The sequence below is a fragment of the Thunnus albacares genome, chromosome 19 (assembly GCF_914725855.1).
Source record: "Thunnus albacares chromosome 19, fThuAlb1.1, whole genome shotgun sequence".
NCBI classification, from domain to species: domain Eukaryota; kingdom Metazoa; phylum Chordata; class Actinopteri; order Scombriformes; family Scombridae; genus Thunnus; species Thunnus albacares.
The window spans coordinates 8,224,229-8,245,172 of record NC_058124.1 but is presented as its reverse complement, the minus strand read 5'-3'; the positions used below and the strand labels follow the sequence as shown (position 1 = coordinate 8,245,172).

At 41.2% G+C, this 20,944-nt stretch overlaps 1 protein-coding gene across 3 annotated transcripts in view; it reads left to right on the top strand.

Annotated features, from left to right (window-relative positions):
- The window catches only part of kiaa1522 (KIAA1522 ortholog), a 41,612-nt gene that overhangs the window by 4,030 nt on the left and 16,638 nt on the right, over positions 1–20,944 (top strand). Inside the window, exon 2 of one of the 3 annotated variants that reach the window (XM_044335162.1) lies at positions 388–893. In XM_044335162.1, coding sequence (XP_044191097.1) covers positions 659–893 — 235 coding nt within the window. In that variant the 5' untranslated portion in view covers positions 388–658. Of the gene's footprint in view, positions 1–387; positions 894–10,860; positions 11,330–20,944 lie in introns of those variants that run through there. The other 2 variants (XM_044335161.1, XM_044335163.1) reach the window with 2 other exon arrangements.

Here is a 20,944-nt window from a genome sequence, read left to right as displayed (position 1 = left end):
ACATGTCACACATGCATGCACACACACACACACACACACGCACGCACATACACACTCATACATAGACACTGCAGAGGTCCAGCTCTCCTCCCTGGGGCTTCTCCTCTACATACACAAAAATGAGAGAATAGAAAAAGGGAGAGTGGGGGCGGACGAATGACGAGAAAACTTAAGGAGGACAATGTGGGAATGCTCTTGATATATTGTTAACAGTCAGGCTAGTAAATGTTCTCTTTTCATCCTCTGTTCTGCTTTAATTTTCCCTGTTTTTTTCCATTTTCATTTTGTTTCAATTTGGATTATTCCAATTCCTTGTTCTAATTGCTAATTAGTCTGCTCTTTCTCCATCTTGTAATTGCTCTCTCATCTCTCTCTGTCCTCTCTCAGGCTTTCATTCTCAGCCTATTTTTCTGTCTTTCCATGTTGCCCTCTCTTTCTCCCTCTCTCTCTCTCTCTCTCTCTCTCATCCTGCTGATCTCATTGTTGTCCCAGGTGGTGACAGACAGGAAAAACAGAGACGCTGAGCGAGGCCTAAGAGGGACAGAGGGGTTTGTCGAACCCTGGGAAGCAGGGAGGTTTCACGTTCTGTAACCCATTCTCGACATAACACAACACTCCGGGTGGAGGTACCGGGCCTTAGCTCCCAGGACCAACCTCCATGATGTCCCGGAGGAGGTCTACAGGCGATCTGGTGCCCAGGGACATCACTGAGATCTTAGCCCGGGAGGCGAGGGCTCAGCGTGGGCAAAGGAAGCCGGGAAGCTCCCTGGGACAGGCCTTCAGCTGGTTAAAGGGCAGCCGGAAGAAGAAGAGCATTGGTAATGGACTGAACCGAACTGGTACCGGTGTGACAGATGCCAAACTGGGACATCAGAACCTTGACCCTGCAAAAGGTGAGTAGGTCATCACTTCATACTTCAGTGACAGTAGGTAAGACTAGATTTACACTACATCAGCAAAAATTACATTCAGGCAAATATAAAGATTTCACATGTCGAGGCAATACAATGTATCAAATGAGTGTGTGGTGTCAGAGGCATTGCTGGTAGCGATGAAGAGAATTATCACCCGACTCTGCAGCTCTCCTTGGTTTTATTCAGCTTTATAGCGAATTTCAGCTCATTGTTTAGCTGGCTGACTGCAACTTTACTGTTTTGGTTCACTCTCACTGCTCTCAAAGTGTTGTTTTTGGTCACAGCAGGCATTTTTTAGTGTCTTTCAGCTCATTGTTTTGGTTTTATGGCTCACAACTTTACTGTTTTCATTTAGTCTCACTGCTCCCATCAACATCATAGCTGGTGAACATATTCAAGAATTTTAGCTTCTAAAGATTCAGATAGTTCCCTCAGAGGTTGGTGGAGATGTAAACTGAGCTAAGAGGTGAGTGAATATTGGACTTACATTCATCAGGTGGCCAGAAACACAACTCCAAATCAATGCTAACTGCTAACATGTTTGTATTAATGACTTTATAAAGTGATTACATGTCAGTGTTGTGTTTATAGCTTGCTGCACTGACACAAAAATTTGAAATCATCAGAAAATTAGGGTACTATCAAAGACAGGGATGTCTACATAAAAGTTACATATAGATGAGAGCAGCACATCCGGGTACTTTGCCCTTGTATCATGCCCCCGCCCCTTTTTGGGTGAAAACAGTCCCTCTAATGTGACTGGCGGTAAATGCAAATTCCAAGGTCTTTGCCAATTTAATAGCCTACAATAAGAAACCCGTATCGCTTTTTAGCTTATCCTACGGCCAGTCAGACAAACAATTATGTTATGTCAACAACAAAATCAAAGAAAAAGGTGGTGAGTGTCTTGGCTAACTGCTAAGTTAAAGTAACTAACAGATCTGAATAGTGTGTAAACAACTGTTGGATTAGCGAGAAAGTCGCTAAAAGAAGGAGCGAGCTTTGAGTGCTTGAGCAGAACTAGTGTAAGTTTTAATGTACAGCTGGTAATTAGACTGTAACACAGAAATGCTGGCAACTGGAAATGAGACAATATGCTTACCACAGCACGTCAGCATGTCAGGTCACAACTTCATCTGTGCAGAGGTTAATGCAGCATTTAGACACACTTTGAATTTGGATTTCTTTTTACGATAATCATGACATAAAATCACTTCAGGGAATATGCAGGGGGAAGCCGTCTTACTTGGTACCTATGTCTCAACAAACCAGGGGAAAAGCCAGCTTGCTGCAACCAGTGCTAGCGAGCTAGCTGTTACAGGCTAACACTGAATTGGGATTTCCTTGGGTTTTCACTATGTTCTATGTACTGCCCTTTCAATGCAGCAACATTCACTACTTTGACTTTTAACGTTATAACTGTTGACTTTAAGATCATTAACTAACCTGTGTGAAAGTGTTTGCCTTAGATGTATCCCACAGTTTACCATTTTCATGAAGTGGCCTGAAGCCACAGATCTATTTTTGTACTGTCCTTGGCTCTTTGGGGAAGTAAAGGAAATCATAAACTGGGTTTTTTTTTTTTTTTTTAATTGTTTAAGGAGCAAAATGCAATGCCACGGCTTTTGCCATTAGTTTTTCCAATTTGGTGCCAGCACTTTTACAGCGCTTGTTTTCACCCAAAAGGGGGTGTGGTCATTCTGACATCAGGGAAGTGACATATGCCTGCTCTCATGTATACAAGTTCTGTCAGGATGTATATTCCTTGTGTACGTAAACGATAGTTGAGCATCAGAAGTTTTGACGCCATACTTTGCTGATTTGGAAGCTGTACTGTATAATTCCATTTTGTTTTGTCTGTCATGATCTTAGACTGTATGGCCATGATATGATATTTCTGAGAAATGTGTTGACTTTTGGATTAAGATGGAAAGTTAAGAGAGATATCGTTATCGTCAGGACATCAGTCTACATTTATAACCTCATCTGGTGACACGCACATACACACACACGTAGACTGACATAGTGGTCTAATCCCTTTTTCTGTTTACTGATGCGTTTGCTTGGTCGGCAGCTCAGAGATTACCCACAGTCCCCATTTCCTGTTTTTGTTCCACCTCTAAAGCCATCTCTTTCTATTCTGTCATTGACTGTGTATGTGTCAATGTGTGTGTGTGTGTGTGTGTGTGTGTGTGTGTGTGTGTGTGTGTGTGTGTGTGTGCGTGCGTGTGTGTGTGTGTCACTGTAGTAACCATCCAACAAGTCTTGGAAATCCAAATTCACTGACCTTCTTTGGTTGGGTGCCTTTGTGGTTTATGTGCTCGTTCCGCCTAAAAAGGGACTTCCATGATCCCTTATTATGCCTCACATTGTGGTTTTGTAAGTTCTATGGAGAACTATGAATACTGGATAGGTAACAGACAGTGGCTTCAATTTGAAACCAAAGATTATCTAGTAGTAGGGCTAATAATTCCTCAGCAGAGGATGTGGTCAGGGCTGATGTGTGGGAACCTTTTTTTTTTTCTTTTTTCTTTTTGTGCCATTTCTTCCCAGTGATTTTCTGATTTTAAGACAGAAGAGGGCCACGGTTAAGCATGTCCAAGAAACAGACTGCAGATAATCATGTACCCTCAACTAGGCCAGTTGCTGCTTCAAAAGTGACCTAGAGATAATGAAAGCGTGACTGAAGTTTTTGCTGAGCCTGCATTTCCTTTTTTTAAAAGTATGTTTTGAACGTTTTCCTTTATTCAGTGGTAGACAGCAGATAAGTGACAGGAGATGAGGATGAGGAAGGATGTTTTATTTTAAAGAGGAAAACTGTAAAATCAGAAAAGAGAAAGGTAGAAAGGATGCCCTCTCCTGCTTGTGATTCTACAAAGGTCAATCATGTGAATTGTTGTGACTAAAACTTGTCAAAATGAACCCTCTATCAACAAACACAGGACATCTGTAGTCCGAGTCCCACATTATTCCAACAAAAGGAACATTGATTCCCTCTGACAGAAGATCTGTCCCGTTTTTCCACCAACGTGCACAGCTCTTGATTTCTGGCTCACCTGTATGTGTGAACAAATTATGTTTGGTCTGTCCTGTTTTCTTTGGCACTTCTTCTCATACAGAGAAAGTGAGAGAGGCCTGTTCCCTCACCACTAAATAATTGCATTTTTTTTTTCTTACACTGCAGTTCATTCTTCCTGAACCCGCTGGGTGACTTTACTAACATGACAAGACAAAGCGTTAGTCTGTACAAAGGAGACACACACACACACACACTAAGTTTTGCTATGTTTTGTTATTTGAATTCACTACAGACCCATATAGTTTTAAAAGATACTGTAAATCCATTATATTGTTTTTGCAGTACTATTGAGAATACATGTGCATTTGTGTGTGTAAGGTATCACACAAGTTGCTTGAAATTATTCCCCATTTAAAAAGCAAACGGATACATTTCAAGTTATGTAGTGTCATATTACGCCTCTGATATGTATAAAAAGTGATTAACTAATAAAAGTTTCTATCAGGCATAAACTATTTTACATTTTATTGAAGAACGGTACATCATGTTCTTATCAGAGGCAGGATCCAGCTTATTTCAGCTGTTCAGCTTTCAACAAAATTCTGATACAATGTCTGCATTGGTCTGAAATCACTCCCTACTTATTAATATTCAGTACACTATATTCAGTTTCCACCATTTCATCTAAATGTCTAGATTCTAAGTGTAAAATGTCTTCACTATGTTGTGCGTGCAAAAATTCTCCAAAAGGCACAAAAAGACTGCAAATGGTCCCATAAATCATTTTATCATATTCTAGTTAAGTGATAACCAAATTTAAGATGCATATTTGTTGTACAGTCGTGTTGAGGCACAGAAAACATTAATTCATCCCAAAAGAAATGAGCAGAAATGCTTATTTTCGTTTATTTAACTCTGTAGTCCATCTGTCTGCTCATCATATAAATGATGATAAGTAAATACAAAGTGTATTCTCTCTCGCTCCATCTGTAAGGATTCCCCTAATGGTTTACTTACATACAGCTCTTACTGTAATATGTCTTTGTCGGTGGATTTACGTTGGCTGTGTCATCCCTGCATGACTGGCTCAGATCTGCTCGTTTGTGATCCAGAGCTCTGCAGTCCAGCTCTGACTGCTGGCCATAATTTACAGAGATTCCTCTCCTATAAAAAAAATAACACTCTTTGATGTGCTGAATTCCTGGGAGCCTTGTATCAGAGCGGTGTGTGTGTGTGTGTGTGTGTCTGTGTGTGCGTGTCAAGGTCTGTTAGTGTGCATGTGTGTGTGTGTGTGTGTGTGCGTGGCAGCCCGGTTGCTGGATTGGGCCTAGAGTTATGCGATGGAGAGGAGAGATTACAACAAAATCACAAAGCCCCATTCAGCCTTGAGAGGACTCTCAGGGAACACTCTCTCAATGCTTTTTTAATTAGAGCAACCTCTCGGCGCACACACACACACAAACACATATCTGTCTTTCTCTCCCAGGTTTTTGCAGTTTCTATTCATTACTGCATATTACTGTTTTTGATTTGCTCCTCAGATTGCTCAACAGCCTCTATTCTGCACCGCTGTGGGTGTTTCGGTCTTCACTGCTTATTATTGTGTAATCAGCGTGCACAGACGTCTGCAGCTCCCTGTGCGAGAGGGTGTATGACCGAGTGCAAGCCTGTATCAGAGGGTATCTCTGTGTTTGTGTGTCAGCGGCATATTGCCGGGCTTAGGGCGGCGCCAACCCAGCGACGGCACTCATTACATCACCTCCACACACACACTCACACACACAAGAGCGCACAGAGCCCCACGCAAGTACCTGCTTTGTCCAGCGCAGCCCATCTTCAGCTGCTGGCTGTTTGAGCGGTGAGGTCACTCTGCACAATCCCTGGGATTCCACGTGTGTGTCCGTCCATGTGTGTAGTCATTGTTTTCTGCGTGTGTGAAGCCATGTGTGTGTGTGAGAATACTTTTTATTGTGTCACAAACACAGGCCTTGTAAATCTGTTTGTAATGAATCCCATTCTTTGCTCGATTTTCTCTCTATCAGTGTGTTTGAGTGTGTGGGTATGTATGTGTGTGTGTGTGTGGGTGTTTGTGTGTGTGTGTGTGTGGCTGCCACATCACAAAACAGTCAGGGTGTGTAGATTCACAAACTATAATGCAGATTACAGACCCAGCAGAGTAATTTAAGAGCAAACATCTCATTACATGGAGAACATTGCCTTAGCTCTATTACAGGCCACAACTCAGGACTACTTTAATACAGTTTGACAGGCCGGAGGGAGTAGAGGGCGAAGAGAAGGCGTGCGGCAGAGAGGAAGCGGTGTGAAAGTTTAATGCAGCCACACAATGTCCCCCGCCAACATCATTCACCCGCTCGCTTTCACACACCCACACTTTGATGAGAGAGGTAATTTTACCTGGGTAAGCAGATACACCTCCAAACCCTCATCCGTCACTGCGGACCCAGCAGCCACGGCGGTGAGGTAAACGTCTCCCAGGCAACGGCATTGTGAGGCGCGCGTTGCTGTGGCAGCAATACTGTAAAGGCAACAATAGGGGTCCGACTGTGATGTCGGAGAGAGATATTAATCGTCTTTTGGCTCGCGTTTAATGCGAGGATGTATAGCATAGCAGGATGCAGAGACATGTAGCAGAGGAATGAAGAGAGGGTGCAGATAACATAGAAGGAATAGGAAAGTATAACAAGAATTGAGGTCACAACTCTCCCACTCCCCACTAATGATAACTCTGTGTTAATCAGGATTCATTTCACATTGTACACGCTTCAGAAAATGACTGTCCTTATCACCCTTTTATGGTAATGTGTTTTTTTTATCTGTTCTGTAGCTAATAACATATCTTATTATAGAATTCTCTAATATAATTTTTATAGTTATATCAGGGTCATGCACACATACTCTTTATGCAAATTACGAATGCAATACTGTAGGCACACTGACATGTATATAGGAGGGGGTTTCTAAGATGAAGTATTGTTTATGGAATCAGAGCTAATGGGTTCTTTTATAGGACACGTGGTGTTTGATGTGGCGGGGAAGCAGCTGGAAGACATCAGCGTGGGACTAAGGGAGTGGGAGTCTGATACACAGGGATATACAACTGATTTACCCTCAAGACTTTTTGTGTGTCTTTGTGTCTATGTCTGTGTCTCCTGTTATGTAACCTTTAGTAATGGATACACCTGTTGAACACTGTTTACCTGATCCAGCTGGGGCAAAGAGAAGAATAGACCAAACCATTACACAACAACTGAGGAATTCATTCAGTCTTGAGCAAAGTGACATTTAGAGCCATATATGTTGATGACTTGCGCTGGGTAAAACATCTTGGAACACTGACCAATGTTATTTTATCTTGTGTTTGCTTCTGATTTAAGCTGAAATGCCACACTAAGATTGATCATCAAAGTTCAAAGTCACGTATTTATATATAGCAGATTATTTACAGGAACTGTTCTGCAATTTCATCCATGTACCATCCCCCGTCACTAAAAGGAAAGTATAGTAACAGCAGATGTCGCCACCTGCAGGCAATGAGTGTGTACACTCATCTATAGCTGCAGTTATTTTTTTTTTTTTTTGAGTAGTCAGCGTTTGCATTAAGTGATACATACTTAGACATGATACATACTTCGAGCCTCATCCTCTCCCTCTATGGGATGAATGTGTGAATGCAAACTTCTGCCAGCTGAGCCAGTTAGCCTTCTGCTAACTTGAATGGGGATAAGATAATTTAATCGTGCGGCTCTTCTAGACTTTCCAAATGTTATCGGACCACATGGATCAAAGTCTCATAGTGAAATGAGTTATGTCGTGGGAGTTGTGTGACACCCAAAACAATTTATCCACTGTTTTACGGCCGCAACAGTAACAACAGAGTAGGCTACGGCAGAGCCTGTGACTCAAGCCTGTGTCGACAGCTGGCGTGTCAACATCTGCGGCGCTAAAATACTGCTGCTGTTTCTTTACTTTCCGATGGGCTGCGTAGGTTGAACTGAAAATGCAGGCCCGTATGTGAAATTACAGGTGCAGTGGCTTCGCAATTGGATGATATTGACTTGGCCTGGTTTTTCGTTGCATTAATGCCACTATGTGTTCCTATGTGGGTTTTTTTTGTGATAGCATTGCCTTGCCACAAGATGGGAGTGCTGGGCTAATGGCAGATTTATTGGCTGTGGAGATGCAGCTGTAAAGCCTTCTACCAAGGATGTGATCAAGGTCATATTGGTCAATCTACAATAACTGCTGGGCTTTTATTTTGTCCTAATTCAGGCCATTGTCAGCAGTCTCTTAAGTCTCGGGAACACACACAAACACACATATAGCGATACACACAAAAACATTTAGAAAGGTAAATTCCCTAATTCTATCTTGGGCCCTAGTGATGGTCACCCTGACAACCACTTCCCTTGACAACTATCCCCTGACAACGGCATTCCTCCACACAAACGTCCTTTTAGTGTACAAATGTACACGCACACACACCGACTCGCTTTGCTCTCCTTTGAGGTCCCTGCAGCTGTCAAATCCTAAAATCTCTCCTGACAGTGACACATACTTTGATCACGCTCATATTTAAATGTATCTAGGGCATGTTTGGCATGTTGTATTGCAGCTCATAGGTGAAGGCAGGGTATAGAGCACGCACACAGACACACACACACACACACTAAGTGCACTCTCATTGCTGTATGACAGATGAGGTAGTGAGCTCAGAGTACTCTACCAGCACAAATGTACTGGGTGTGGTTCCGGTGGGGCTGCATTAAGAGGCAACATTTCTCTCTGAGCATTTTATTGTGGATCATTTTACACCCTGCAATGGGAAGCTTGAGTGATGTCATACGCTGACATCTTCTGCTCTCTCTCATACGGACACGCTTATACAAACACAGTACACTGTAAGCGTTTATATTCATGTTTGGGAATTCCCAGCAACTCCTGCAGCTCTTTAGAAACCCAAATTGATTCCTCCTCCAGAAAAAACGAGGGATTATAAATTCTTCAGCAGTCCAGCAGCTTCTCCCCTTCCTCCACTTCTCCCCCCCCCCCCCCCCCCCCCCCCCCAGTCAGTAAATCTGCTTTTTATTGGCGGCTTTTTTTATCTTCCAGCAGTCCTCCACACATAAGATGGAAGGGGTGGGAGGAAACGTGATCAGGGTGACCATGATGAGGAGTGTGTGTGGTTTCATTTTCTTGCTCTTCATCATCGCACTCTCTTCCTCTTTCCCCTCCCGCTTTCTACCATTTTGTCCCTACAAGGAATCTCAGTTTCATGTGATAGGAGTAGTGTGCTTCATGCTGACGGTGTTAATGTCATTTCTCTTCTTCCATATGTCTCTCTCTCTGTGACCTCCTTCTGGAGTAGTTCTATCGATCTGCAGGCTCTGGGAGCAGCGTCGCATGCATCAAGTGATGGCAAAGGTCTTGACATCATCAGTGTGGGACAGACCTTGATGAGTCACAGTGACATTGCTAAGTTAACATAGTATACTATCCGCCTCCGGTGAGGACGCATCAGGACACACCGGACCGCTAAACGCTCCGGCTGATGGGTGGTGCTGTTTCCTCCATGATCATGATGCTTTTTTTTATCTCCAAATAAAAACTTTCTCTTTTTACAGCTTAACGGTACACTAAAATATGTTTCTGAAAACATTTGAGGCGAGAAATAGGCAATGCAATAACAGAACCTTGATTCATATTTGATCAGCACTGCCTAGTTTGACAGTTTGAGCTGAGTTTCATGAGCTAAGTGCATTGCACTGGATGGACCTGTTTGCATGAAGTTGAGGTCGAGTCGTGTTTATGCAAACACAGATATGGCGAACGGTCCGTCAACTCACCGCGCCATATCCGTCATGCACAACACGGCCGCATCTCCTGCTCTCCATAGAAAATGAATTGATTCCGTTGACTTGACATATGTCTTCGCATCCAGTCTTCTTGCCACTTTAGATACATCAGTAAGGATTGTAGGAGATGGGAGGAGGTGGAGGGAAACGGAACACAAGGAATGAGGAAGAGGAGAAGTTACAGTAAAGACTTGAGGGGGTGTCTTATGTTTGCTGAACGTTGGCTCACATCACTGTGCTCTGGTTAGTGTAAGAAATGCTGCTTCTCTGTAACTCACCCATCTGGATCAGCATCTGTATTTCCTCTAAGCATAGCGGGAATGTTCTCATCTCAAAACAAGCTTTGATCTGTGTGACGGTTGACTGGCATGTACCTTGCTCTTTCTAGTTTTTATCTGTGTTGGCGTGTGCATGCGTAAGTTCATATGTGTGTGTGTGTGTGTGTGTGTGTGTGTGTGTGTGTGTGTGTGTGTGTGTGTGTGTGTGTGTTTTGTGAGGAATTTCAAAAGGTTCCAGAGGGAGGAGCTGCACCTGTGAAGATCAGCTGCATTATTGAGCATCCCTTCACTTTTGCCTTTATCTCAGTATCTATTCCTTCTTTTTGTTAGTCATTCCTAGTCAGCACTGTGTGTGTGTGTGTGTGTGTGTGTGTGTGTCAGAATCTGTGTTTTCTCTATCATCACTGTCTTGACAGGATCTGTCAACTGTGCTCATAATGCTCTGCATTAAAGACAACTGTTCACCACTCTCTAAAGAGGGAATTAGGAGAGGCACACAGCTGAAGTGTGCCATTATCCCGTGAGAGAAAGGTGTGTGAATCATGTAATCGGCTATACAATGGAGATAAATGTGTGTGTGTGTGTGTGTGTGTGTATCTGTGTATTTGTGTTTTCACTCCTCTCCAACATTGAATATGCTCAGCTGTGTGAATGCTCAGCTTGGGAGCACAGTGATCACAGAGGCAGAGAGTGGGAGGGGCACTTGCGCACACACGCAATCCTCACACACATACATGCATACACACACACACACACTTTGTAGTGAGCTTGTCAGTGTTGGATGCTGCCGTTGCTTCTGTGGGAAAGGAAGTGTGTCAGCTCGGATGATAGCGCTGGTTTGAGTGTTGTATTGTTGTTTTCCGGATCTGTTTGCGTGCTTGTCTCAGAGCTGTAGTGGGTTTGTCTTATAGGAATGGTGTCAGTGGGTCTTTAGCACACATACTGCGGTGTGTGTGTGTGTGTGTGTGTCAGCAGGAATGATTTGACCACAGGGATTCAGGAGCGTTATTGGCTTTGGCTCAGCTCTTGAGAGAAGGAATATAGATGTGATGTTACAAGACGACGAGATGGTAGACCCTCTTTAGGGGCTTGAGGACTGCCCCAAAATGGGGAATAGCATCCAGAAGAAGAAGAAGGTCCAGACAGAGACAAACTTCTCCGCGCCTCCGTCCCCGTCCCTAACTCCCAGCCGGGAAAAACCAAAAGGCTTCTGGCTGTTTGGACGCGTGGACAAGCTGAAAACAGGTAAGAGAAGAGCAGGATGCCTAGATATGAGTCGTCATAGCTGTTCATTTACAGTCCTGTGTTTGAAAGATTGACAGTTGGCAAAGGAGTACTTCATTTGTATTTGTAAAATCGGACTTGTTTTGAATGTTTGAAAAGGGATGACATTATGTGTGTGTGTGTGTGTGGTCATGTGTGTGTGCGAATTAGCTCCTACAGTAAGCTTTTTAGGTTCAGGGTGACCATATTCCCATGCTGACTTCACCTTAGTCAGCTAAGATTCAAGGCTTCCTGCTTATTGCACAAGCGTGCAGAAAAGGTTGTATGTGTGTGTGTGTGTGTGTGTGTGTGTGGGCAAGAGTTTTTTCTGTTTATACAGGTGAATAGGTGGTTTTAGATTTAAGTTTCAATACACATTTTGTTGCCGTTTCCCATAGCGTTGACACTATGTGTGCGTGAGTGTGTGTGTGAGAGATCTTGTGGGTATGAGAGTGTGTTATTTTATGATTCTGTGAGTTGTTATTGCCAGACCAATATACCTGCAGTGGAAAACAGAGCTTAGTCGGTCCCACATTGATCATTGTCTGTGTTAATAGTCCCTGAAGCAACAAAACCCACCAGACAAACAGGTTTAACACAAGCTCACACTGACACAGACAGATTGTTAGATAATGCTCAGGCTCTGAGATTTGTCTTTCACAAGGCTGCTTCGGACATTTTCTGTTTCTCAGGTGTTTTGCTGTTTTCTGTCCTCATCTAGGATCATTTTTATTCAACTTTTTGTTACTGTTTATCTCAGATGATTTTATCCCGTCTTTCCTCTAGTATTCCGGACGAAGTGCCAACTTTAGAGTTAAAAAAACTCCTCAGACCCAAATGTAAATTATACATATTTAAGTTTCTCTTCCTCTTTCACTTTTGCTGTTGTTTAGCTTATCTTGGCAAGATGGTCACCAATATCAATGAATTTGCTGGTAGATTCATGTATTGCAGGACTAGATTTAGTTGAAAAGTTTTGGCAGTAATGGCAGCTTGTTTACTCCCGTATACAACCCAAATTCCTGTATAAACCCAACAGAAACTATTTCTACACAACCGAAAGTGATAGATAAATATAGGCCTACTCATGGTTTCATTATGATTTCATCATCTTACTGGCTTGGGCCCTCTTAAATACTTCAGGCAAACAATAATGTACCAAATCTTAAAGGTTGCATCAGGGTGGCAAAGATAAAATGTATCTATTTTAATTATTTACATTTTTTTTTTCATCAAAAGACATCAAAAGAGTACTTAATATCTGTCAGATCTGTGATGCAGCTTCATTAGACAACTGTCCTGTTATATGGCCATTAGTTGGTGCATTTAGACTCTTATCAAATGCATTTATCTGCTTGTGTTATTAGGCAGCATGTCATATGAGCAAGATTGGCTGGAACCAAATAACAATAACAGTCAGACCAAGACTAATCAGTTCTCGAAAGACCTCCATTTTTCTTCTGAGTGTGTTTTCTGTTTGCAGTTAGAACTTCAGATTTATTTTTCTTTATTCCTTTATTTATTTAATTTATTTGACAAGGACCATGCTCATTAATCAACAGAATAGACAAACTGTAAATGAGCCAAAGTAAGCCTACAAGGCTAATTTTGATAGTTGACAATTTCATACCGAAGCCCAGATTTTGTGACAATTTAAAATGATCTTGGTAGATCAGTTCAGCCATCCAGAGCATCTTGAATTTCACGGACATGGCTAAAATCTGGACATGTGATATGTCTCCGTCATTGGACCCTGATGCTTCTGGTTTCCAAGGTAACAGCTGACCCCGCTGAACCCAGTTTGTTAATGGTATGGAGGTATGCATCAGCCACCAGGCTAAAACAAGACAGGGCAGTTAAGAAACCTCTCTTACGAAAACATCAGGATAGTGTGAGTGTGCATACAGAAGTGATGGTCTGTGCTCGTACTAAATAATGATCGTGTGTGCAAACACATCTTGGTCTCATTTTCTCTCAGGGTGGTCGATGTCTGTGTGGGCGTGTGTGCGATCGTCGTCTTCTGTTCTCCTGTATTCACCGCCTCATTCATGGGCAGTTTATTCAGAAACACGGGGTGTGAATGCATTCCTACATTCCAGCCGATTTCCTTACGCATGGGCACCCGTCCAGCACACAAACACCCGACTTCTCAGAGTATGTTGAAATGAGGCTCAATTCCTGTTTTTTTGAGGTGATTGCAACTGATTCTTGCTGCATATTGCCCCAAAATAAAACCTGATTGAGCAAGAAAAAGAGGAAAAGAGAGCATTGTATGACGCTGAATTATCTTTGCACACATGTTCATGCGCAGCCGTGTTGATGCAATATTCCTGAAAGTTGTTGACTTTATTTATACGCCAGTAAACCATATCAAATGGATTAAAGCCCACAGTAAAGGCAGCAACTATGCGCTTTATGGTGTCTCAGTGCTGCAGTAACACAGTTTTTCAGTGTAGCAGGATAATGAAACATGCAGGCGATGAACTCAGAGGCTACTGTAGATCCTCTCTATGTGCTCCTGAAATATGTGTTATCTCTGTGGTTTTGGCCATTTTCCAAACCAGAAACCCAACCTTGTGTCCTTCACAACACCTAACAGGTTGTTTATGTCGCAGACTGGGGAACGACTGGATGTCACACATGGAATGCCTGGTTATTTTTGTGTGTTTGGTCAAGGTCAACAATGGGTGTATTTTTTTCCTCACCTTTTGCTTCCCATTGGCTTTTGCCATTCTCTGAATCACTGATCACACCGCTCTACAGGGGGATGTAAGAATGTGACAGCAACAAGGCTTCCAAGCCTTGGGTCCTTCAAGCTGCACTAATCAATATGTCTATATTAGGAATGGATCAAATAGATCACTTGAAAGAAGAGAATGGAGAATTATCACCTGACTCTGCAGTTCTCTCACTTCTATGAACACTTTGATCTTTTTTGGATCATTGTTTTGTTTTTTGGACCAGCAAACTGCTCTCAACCTTGTTTTCAAGGTTACCACTTGAACTTGAACGTAGTGTAGTATTAAGCAGTCTCCCTCAGTAATAAGTGGACACTAAAAATAGGGCTAAAGAAGAGTGAATGTTGGACTTATGTTTGTCAGGAGGCCAGAAACATGATTCCCAATGAATACTAACGTTGCTCCATGTCTGCTGTATGTGTGAATAGGCAACTGTTTGCTAATATCTATAATAGCTTCATTAGGTGATTAGAGGTGCAACAATTAGTCAATTATTTGATTAGTCAATCAAATTAAAAGTAATCTGCAACTATTTTGATAATCAATTAATCATTTCAGTCATTTTTCAAGCAAAAATGCTGGTTCTAGATTCTGAATTATGAACATTTGCTGCTTGTTTTTATCATATACGATAGTAAACTAAATATTTTTTGGTTTCTAGAGCTTTGTTTCACTGAGCACAATAAAGCGATAAGCAATAACCAGACAGGGTTTTCTGTACACAAACAGTTTGTGTTGTACAGAGCCGAGATGTTACCAGCTGAGCTCCACAAAAACAAATATGCCTATTCATCTGCCACTAAGACAGTAGCTACAGTGGACAAGATTAGCTCACTATGAACTCACTTTGCTGAATCCACAGGTGGTCACTGACGCAGAGGGAGCCGGGCAAACAAACACACATGCTGTCTCTGCTCTGTCATTCTTTCATTCTTGAACCCTTTTGAAGTTTTATAAAATCATGTGATGCAGCTGATGGGTCTCCAGATGTTTCATATTACCTTCTCATAACTGTCCACTGTGCAGGGTGAACCTTCAGCTGGTTTTCATCACCAGATAGATCGACTCAGTATTTCTCTGCATTAAGATGAGATGTCAAATGATCCATTTTATTAACTGGTAAACCCGAAATATCAGGGCATATCTTGGAAATCAAACTCCTCCTCTGGCTTTTCCCCGCATCTCCCCTCCTCCACACTCCACTCTGCTTTCCGTCCTTTATGCCGCTATCTCCTCGACCTTGGATTGTTGAGTGGTTTTTCATCTTCCAGCATTCCAAAGGGGAAATGCTTGCATGAAGATACATGAAGATTTACACTGACTTGACTGTGAAAATATGGAAAAATTGTGACGTAAGCTGCAGTGAAGGAACGAGAGGTGAAGAAAAGTGAAAGCTGACAACAGAATTAGGAAGGGAGAACAGAAAGAAGGTGACTCCGGTTTAGGGAATATAATGGGAGGAGAAGAAGAGAAGAACATGTTGTATGGGGCTGTGTATAATTCAAGAACAAGGCTGCCAGCAGATTTCCTTCCTGCCATTTTCATTACTGACTGTCTTATGTGGGGTGTGATATTCCATATTCCATTATCCTGCCGGGTAAAGCTCGACTAAGCCTTTTGATTTCTGTAAGCGGGGCTAAGACGCCCTCTTCTTGGTCCTTCTTTGAAGATCCCATTTACTGGTTGCCACTGTCAAAGTCATGGACTCCCTGCAGAGAGCTTAGGCAGCACACAGTTGAATAAAGAAGAGATGACTTTTCGTCTCTCCTATCGATCCCTCTTACGCCTTGCTCCATCTCGTCTTTTATGCTTTGTTGCTGTTTCTATCTGTACATCACACTGCAGCAAGCAATTCATGCACAGGTATATCTAGAAAGCATACCTATAAAACTTCTATTTCCCTTCTTTTCATTTCTTTTGTGCTATCTTTGAAGCTGTATTTCCTACCACAAGAAACAACACAATAGGAAAAATGAGTATTAGTAGTATGAGTATATAAAAATGTTATTCTTATTCTAATTTCTGTTTAGTCCATGCTGTTGACTGAGTGCAAAGCCCCCGGTTTGTTTAAAGGCAGTGAAAATCCTTGTCATTCATCACTCCTCTCCTCCTTCCCATGGTTCTCAGGACCTCAGGGGCAGCACTGCCTGTTTTAATTGTCGTCGTCAATTTTTCACCTGTTAAATCATGTACAGGCCTGTTGCACCAAAGTGTCGCCACAGTCTTCTTTGGAGATGAAGGGAGATCATTACCTTCTTCCTCTATTCTGTCCTCTCATGCCCTTTAGCAGTAAGGAAAGGAACTTTTGTTTTCTGCCTCTAAATGAAAGGACATTTTTGGCAACATGCAATTGTGGTTAGTTTACATATTCTGGCCTTAAATGTAGCATGGGAATTTTTTTTTCTGGCCTTTGGATGGCATCTCCAGAACACTCTCAAGTAAGGCAAATTCCTTTTAAATGAACCACAACCTGTTAGCGAGTTCCATGCATTTAAAAAGAAACTCATAAAGTGTATGTGGAGTATTTTTGTGAGTTTGCTATTTAATGACTTGACCCAAATTTAAAAGGGATGTGTAAATTATTAAATTAAATCTGGGGCTCTGAATATCTTTGCATGATTTACATTTCAAAAAAACTCCTTATTTAACTCATACTGACTGACTTTATACAGCCCCTCAGTTCTGCCTCTGTCTGAATAAGGCTGTGTTAGGTCTTTAAGGCCCCCCCCCCCCCAAGGAGCCCGCTCTGTACTGATAGTAGTAGGATTTCACTACTTTTTCTTGTTATTTATTTGAAATGTCAGCCTCTTAAATATATCTTTACATGTTTGAGCCAAAATCCAATCTGAAATATACAAACGGATAACACAACCCATAGAAAAACCTTAGCAACAACCATAACAATCAAGGCTACAGTTTATGGGCTGGAATCAGTTCATTGGCAAGGTGGAAAAAACCATCGCAAACAAAGCACTCAGAGGGATTGCAGGGACCATTTCTACATACATTAAAAGCAAGCTTGGGAACTTTGACCATGTTTAGCATAGCTATATGACATCATAACAGTATATGAATAACAGAAAACTAGAAAAAGCATATTATGTCCTTTTTAACATAAGCTGTCACTGGAAAAAAATGGTTACAACCAGTGTTGAGCTCTGTATTCATATAAAAAAATAATAACAAATGCTTATAACTACCTGAAGGCAGTAATCCATTACACTTTGCCTAATTAAAGCTGCACTAACCAATATTTAATATTAACCATGGAAAATATGACTACATGTATTGTGAAAGTTGTCACTTGTAGTGATGAACCCAGAGAGAATTATCACCTGACTCTGCAGTTCCCCTCAGCTCTACAGACTGTTTTAGCATCTTTCAGCTCATTCTTTTGGTTTTACAGCCTGTAAATTTAATGTTTTAGTTCTCATCAATCTTGCTTTCAGTTGTATTCAGAGAAAAGGTCGAGATAAACCCTCTGTATGCTACCAGCCCAGCAGTAGAGTAGACAAAGTTAACAACAAGCTAAACTTGAGTTCGTCAGGGAGCCAGAAACACAACATCTAATGAATGCTAATGTTGCACCGTGTCTGCTGCATATTAGCTTAATGCACTTTAAGAATGAATATTTTCACTTGGGAAAGTAACATTTTTGTTATTTATGTAAAGTGTGAGTATTTTTTTCACAATTTAATTTCAATCTATATGTAGATTAGGCAGGAAAAGCAAAGACTGTATTTTGCTTTGTTACTGTAGTATCATTATAATTTGTGTTTTGAGTAATGTGTCACCACACAGCACTGGGTTAGAGCGAGTACAAGCCAAGCACAAGCCTGCAACTCATGTCCTGTAGCTGTCCATGTCAGTGTGTGTCTGTCTTCAGTATAAAAGGACTCATTGTTTAGACTGCTCTGTAAGGGGGCTCAGTCAAGTAGCTTCCTGCATTGGCACCTAAATTGAATTATAGCATCAGACCATACTGTTAAACAGCACACACACACACACAGACAGACACACACAAACACACAGACCTGCGTGTGACCTTGCCAGTCAAATGTCATTATTTCAACTTTGGACATGGCTTCGATTTGATCTTTATCATTTTAAATGAGAGGAAAATCGTGTTTTATTGCTGACGTTAGGCTTCACTTTCCGATATGCCTGTGTCCAATCTGTAATTTGAAACTTGTGACAGTTGTAGCTAAGCATGTCCTGCCCGGCTGATAGAGAAGAAAGAGATATCAAATCAAGTTATCCATCAATCAGAAGGGCTTTTACTGCTTATTTAGAGCTTTTTTTCTGACACTGATAAAAATAAATGTGGTTTGGTAAGTTGTTGGTGTTGATGTTCTGTCTGTGTTCTGTACCAAAATTTGACCACTGCCACACACCAAAGTACTTACAATAATTATTATAATTATAGTTATTATAAAAGTTCTGTTTAGTTATTCCCCAAAAATGTTAATTTTTTCAATATGAAAAAGCCTCAGAATCAGCGTTTTAGACCATCACTGGACACTGAAAGTTTCCTTTGAATATATAATGTAACAGTAAAATTCACTGAAGTGCATAGGCACCATCTTTAGGCAGGGTGTAGCTTTTACAGACTGACACATGAAATATTTACCCTGGAAATATTTATGTAATTACGTATCTGAAATAACATAACAGTAAAACACACTCATCAGTTGTGGTCAAAGAGGAACTACTGTATGGACTCAAATAAGGATCAATAAGATTTTGACCTTTTAAAATGAAATTCAGGTTGCACACATATTTAAGCTACAAGTATGAATTTTAGCCTTGTTTTTACAGCTGAGAGTTGTTACTTCATGTGTAACTTCAATGTCAAACACAGTGTGAGAACTTACTGAGTTTTCTGCTTTGAATCTGTCCACAAAAGCAATACTCTGTGAGTGTTTGTGCAACCTCAACCCACATTTATATAATTTGTGCAATTTTATTGTGACACAATTGCAAACTACAAATCATTTCTGCCTGTTCACATATTTCAATATTTTTCTTAACATCATTTAACATGTCCAAAAATTTTATTGACCCTTATTTGAGCCCATACAGAACTTCCTCCATATGAGAAATGACACTGAATATAAAGCTAGTTTTGTTTTGTCTGTCTTGAAGTGTTTGTGTTTAGTAGTTAGTAGCTAAATCTGCTCTCTACTATTTTTTAAGATTACAGCTTATTCTCAAATAATAAAAATATATATTCTCAATCCAAGTGACACTTGGGCGGATTTTGCAGGCCACACACCGGCTATCATTAACCTCAACAACTGTTATGTCATGTTATTAACAGTTATGTCATCTTACTGGTGTCAGGAGACCTTATATTCATGTGGGCGCAGAGGTTACACTGGGGAGCTGAATATCTGTGCCAAGCAGATGGCGCCGAGTCGGTGCCAGCCTCAGCCTTTTTGTACTTCAACATTTGGCAATAGGTTTACTCAAGCACGCTGTCGTCTTTTCACGCGGATTTACAAGTGTTTTCAGACTGATTCAGTCAAAATGGTTTCGACTTGTTTACGAAAAGGGAGGCTTAGTTCATTGGCCGTGCATAATGGGATTTCGCTGAGGAAGAGTGACGAGGAAGAGTGTGTTTCTGCGATACTAATGAAGGCTCACAATTGGCAGAATGGGGTGTTGTTTTCTGTGGGCAGAAGGCACACTCACACAACCCTCATTCACTGCCTATCTTGCACTCAAACATACACACATTGTAGCACTTATATTGCTGATTAACCACTAGTATTTTCACTGTCTGTGCACTTATGGGTGTGTTATATGTGTGATGTTTTGGACAAAGTCTGCATCTGTTCAAACATAATGTGTTCAGTGTGATTCGCATGACACACAGTCAGATGAACTTGGAGTTGTGAAACTGCTTCCTCATCCCTCACAGCTCAGCACTCAGGATGTCAGCAGATGTTTTTGTTCATCTAAACACACTTGATATTGATGAAATATATCAACATTTCCATGGTGACACCTCATCATGAATACATAGTTTTATATTTTCCATTGTTAAAGAGCTTTTCTGTCCTGTGTTACAGCAATTTAACGGCTGAATCACATGAGATGAATCCACTGTAATATGGACAGAGAGTCCGTGTACAGAAAAGAACAAGGGGTGATTGTCTCGCAGAAAAGTCCACGTCTGGAAGTCTTTACAGTCTCTATAACTTCCAGAGGAGGATGAGTGTATAAAATGATGTAAATGACATTTTGGTTAAAGGGAAAGTCAAATGCAGACATTCTGATTCGCTAATGAGTCAAACCAGCCCATGACATTTGGATTTTCTGTCTTTATTGCGATTTGAAAAGGTCAAGGAGGTTGGGAGCTTTCACCGCTGCTAAATGTGAAACAAATTTTCCCTCTGAAATGTGAAGTCTTTATCTTATTGGAAGTTTTATGGTAATAATCCAGGCCTCACAGGTCTTGGTCTATGACAGTGGTGAGATCAAGCCATCTTTTGGTTTGTTATCTATCAATCTAAGTCTTGTCCCATTTCAAGAAAAAAGTTTCTTTTGAAAACTGGATACATAGTAGATAGTAAATCCATGAACCCACTGACAAGTTCAGTGATGGACAAGAGTAACATTGATGAACTCACATAAAGAAAAAGTATAGTTAAGTTTTAGTTTACTGACATTTTTTTATGAGCACAGCATTCAGTCTACAGCTCAACTGTGCTTTAAAATCTTTGTTTTGCCTGATTTAAGGGAACAGTGTGTAGAATTTAGTGGCATTTCATAATCATAGTGGCACCCCAACCCTCTGCTAAGCATGTAGTGGCCGTGAAACTCGCAAAAAATGCACAAAAGATCCTCTCTAGAG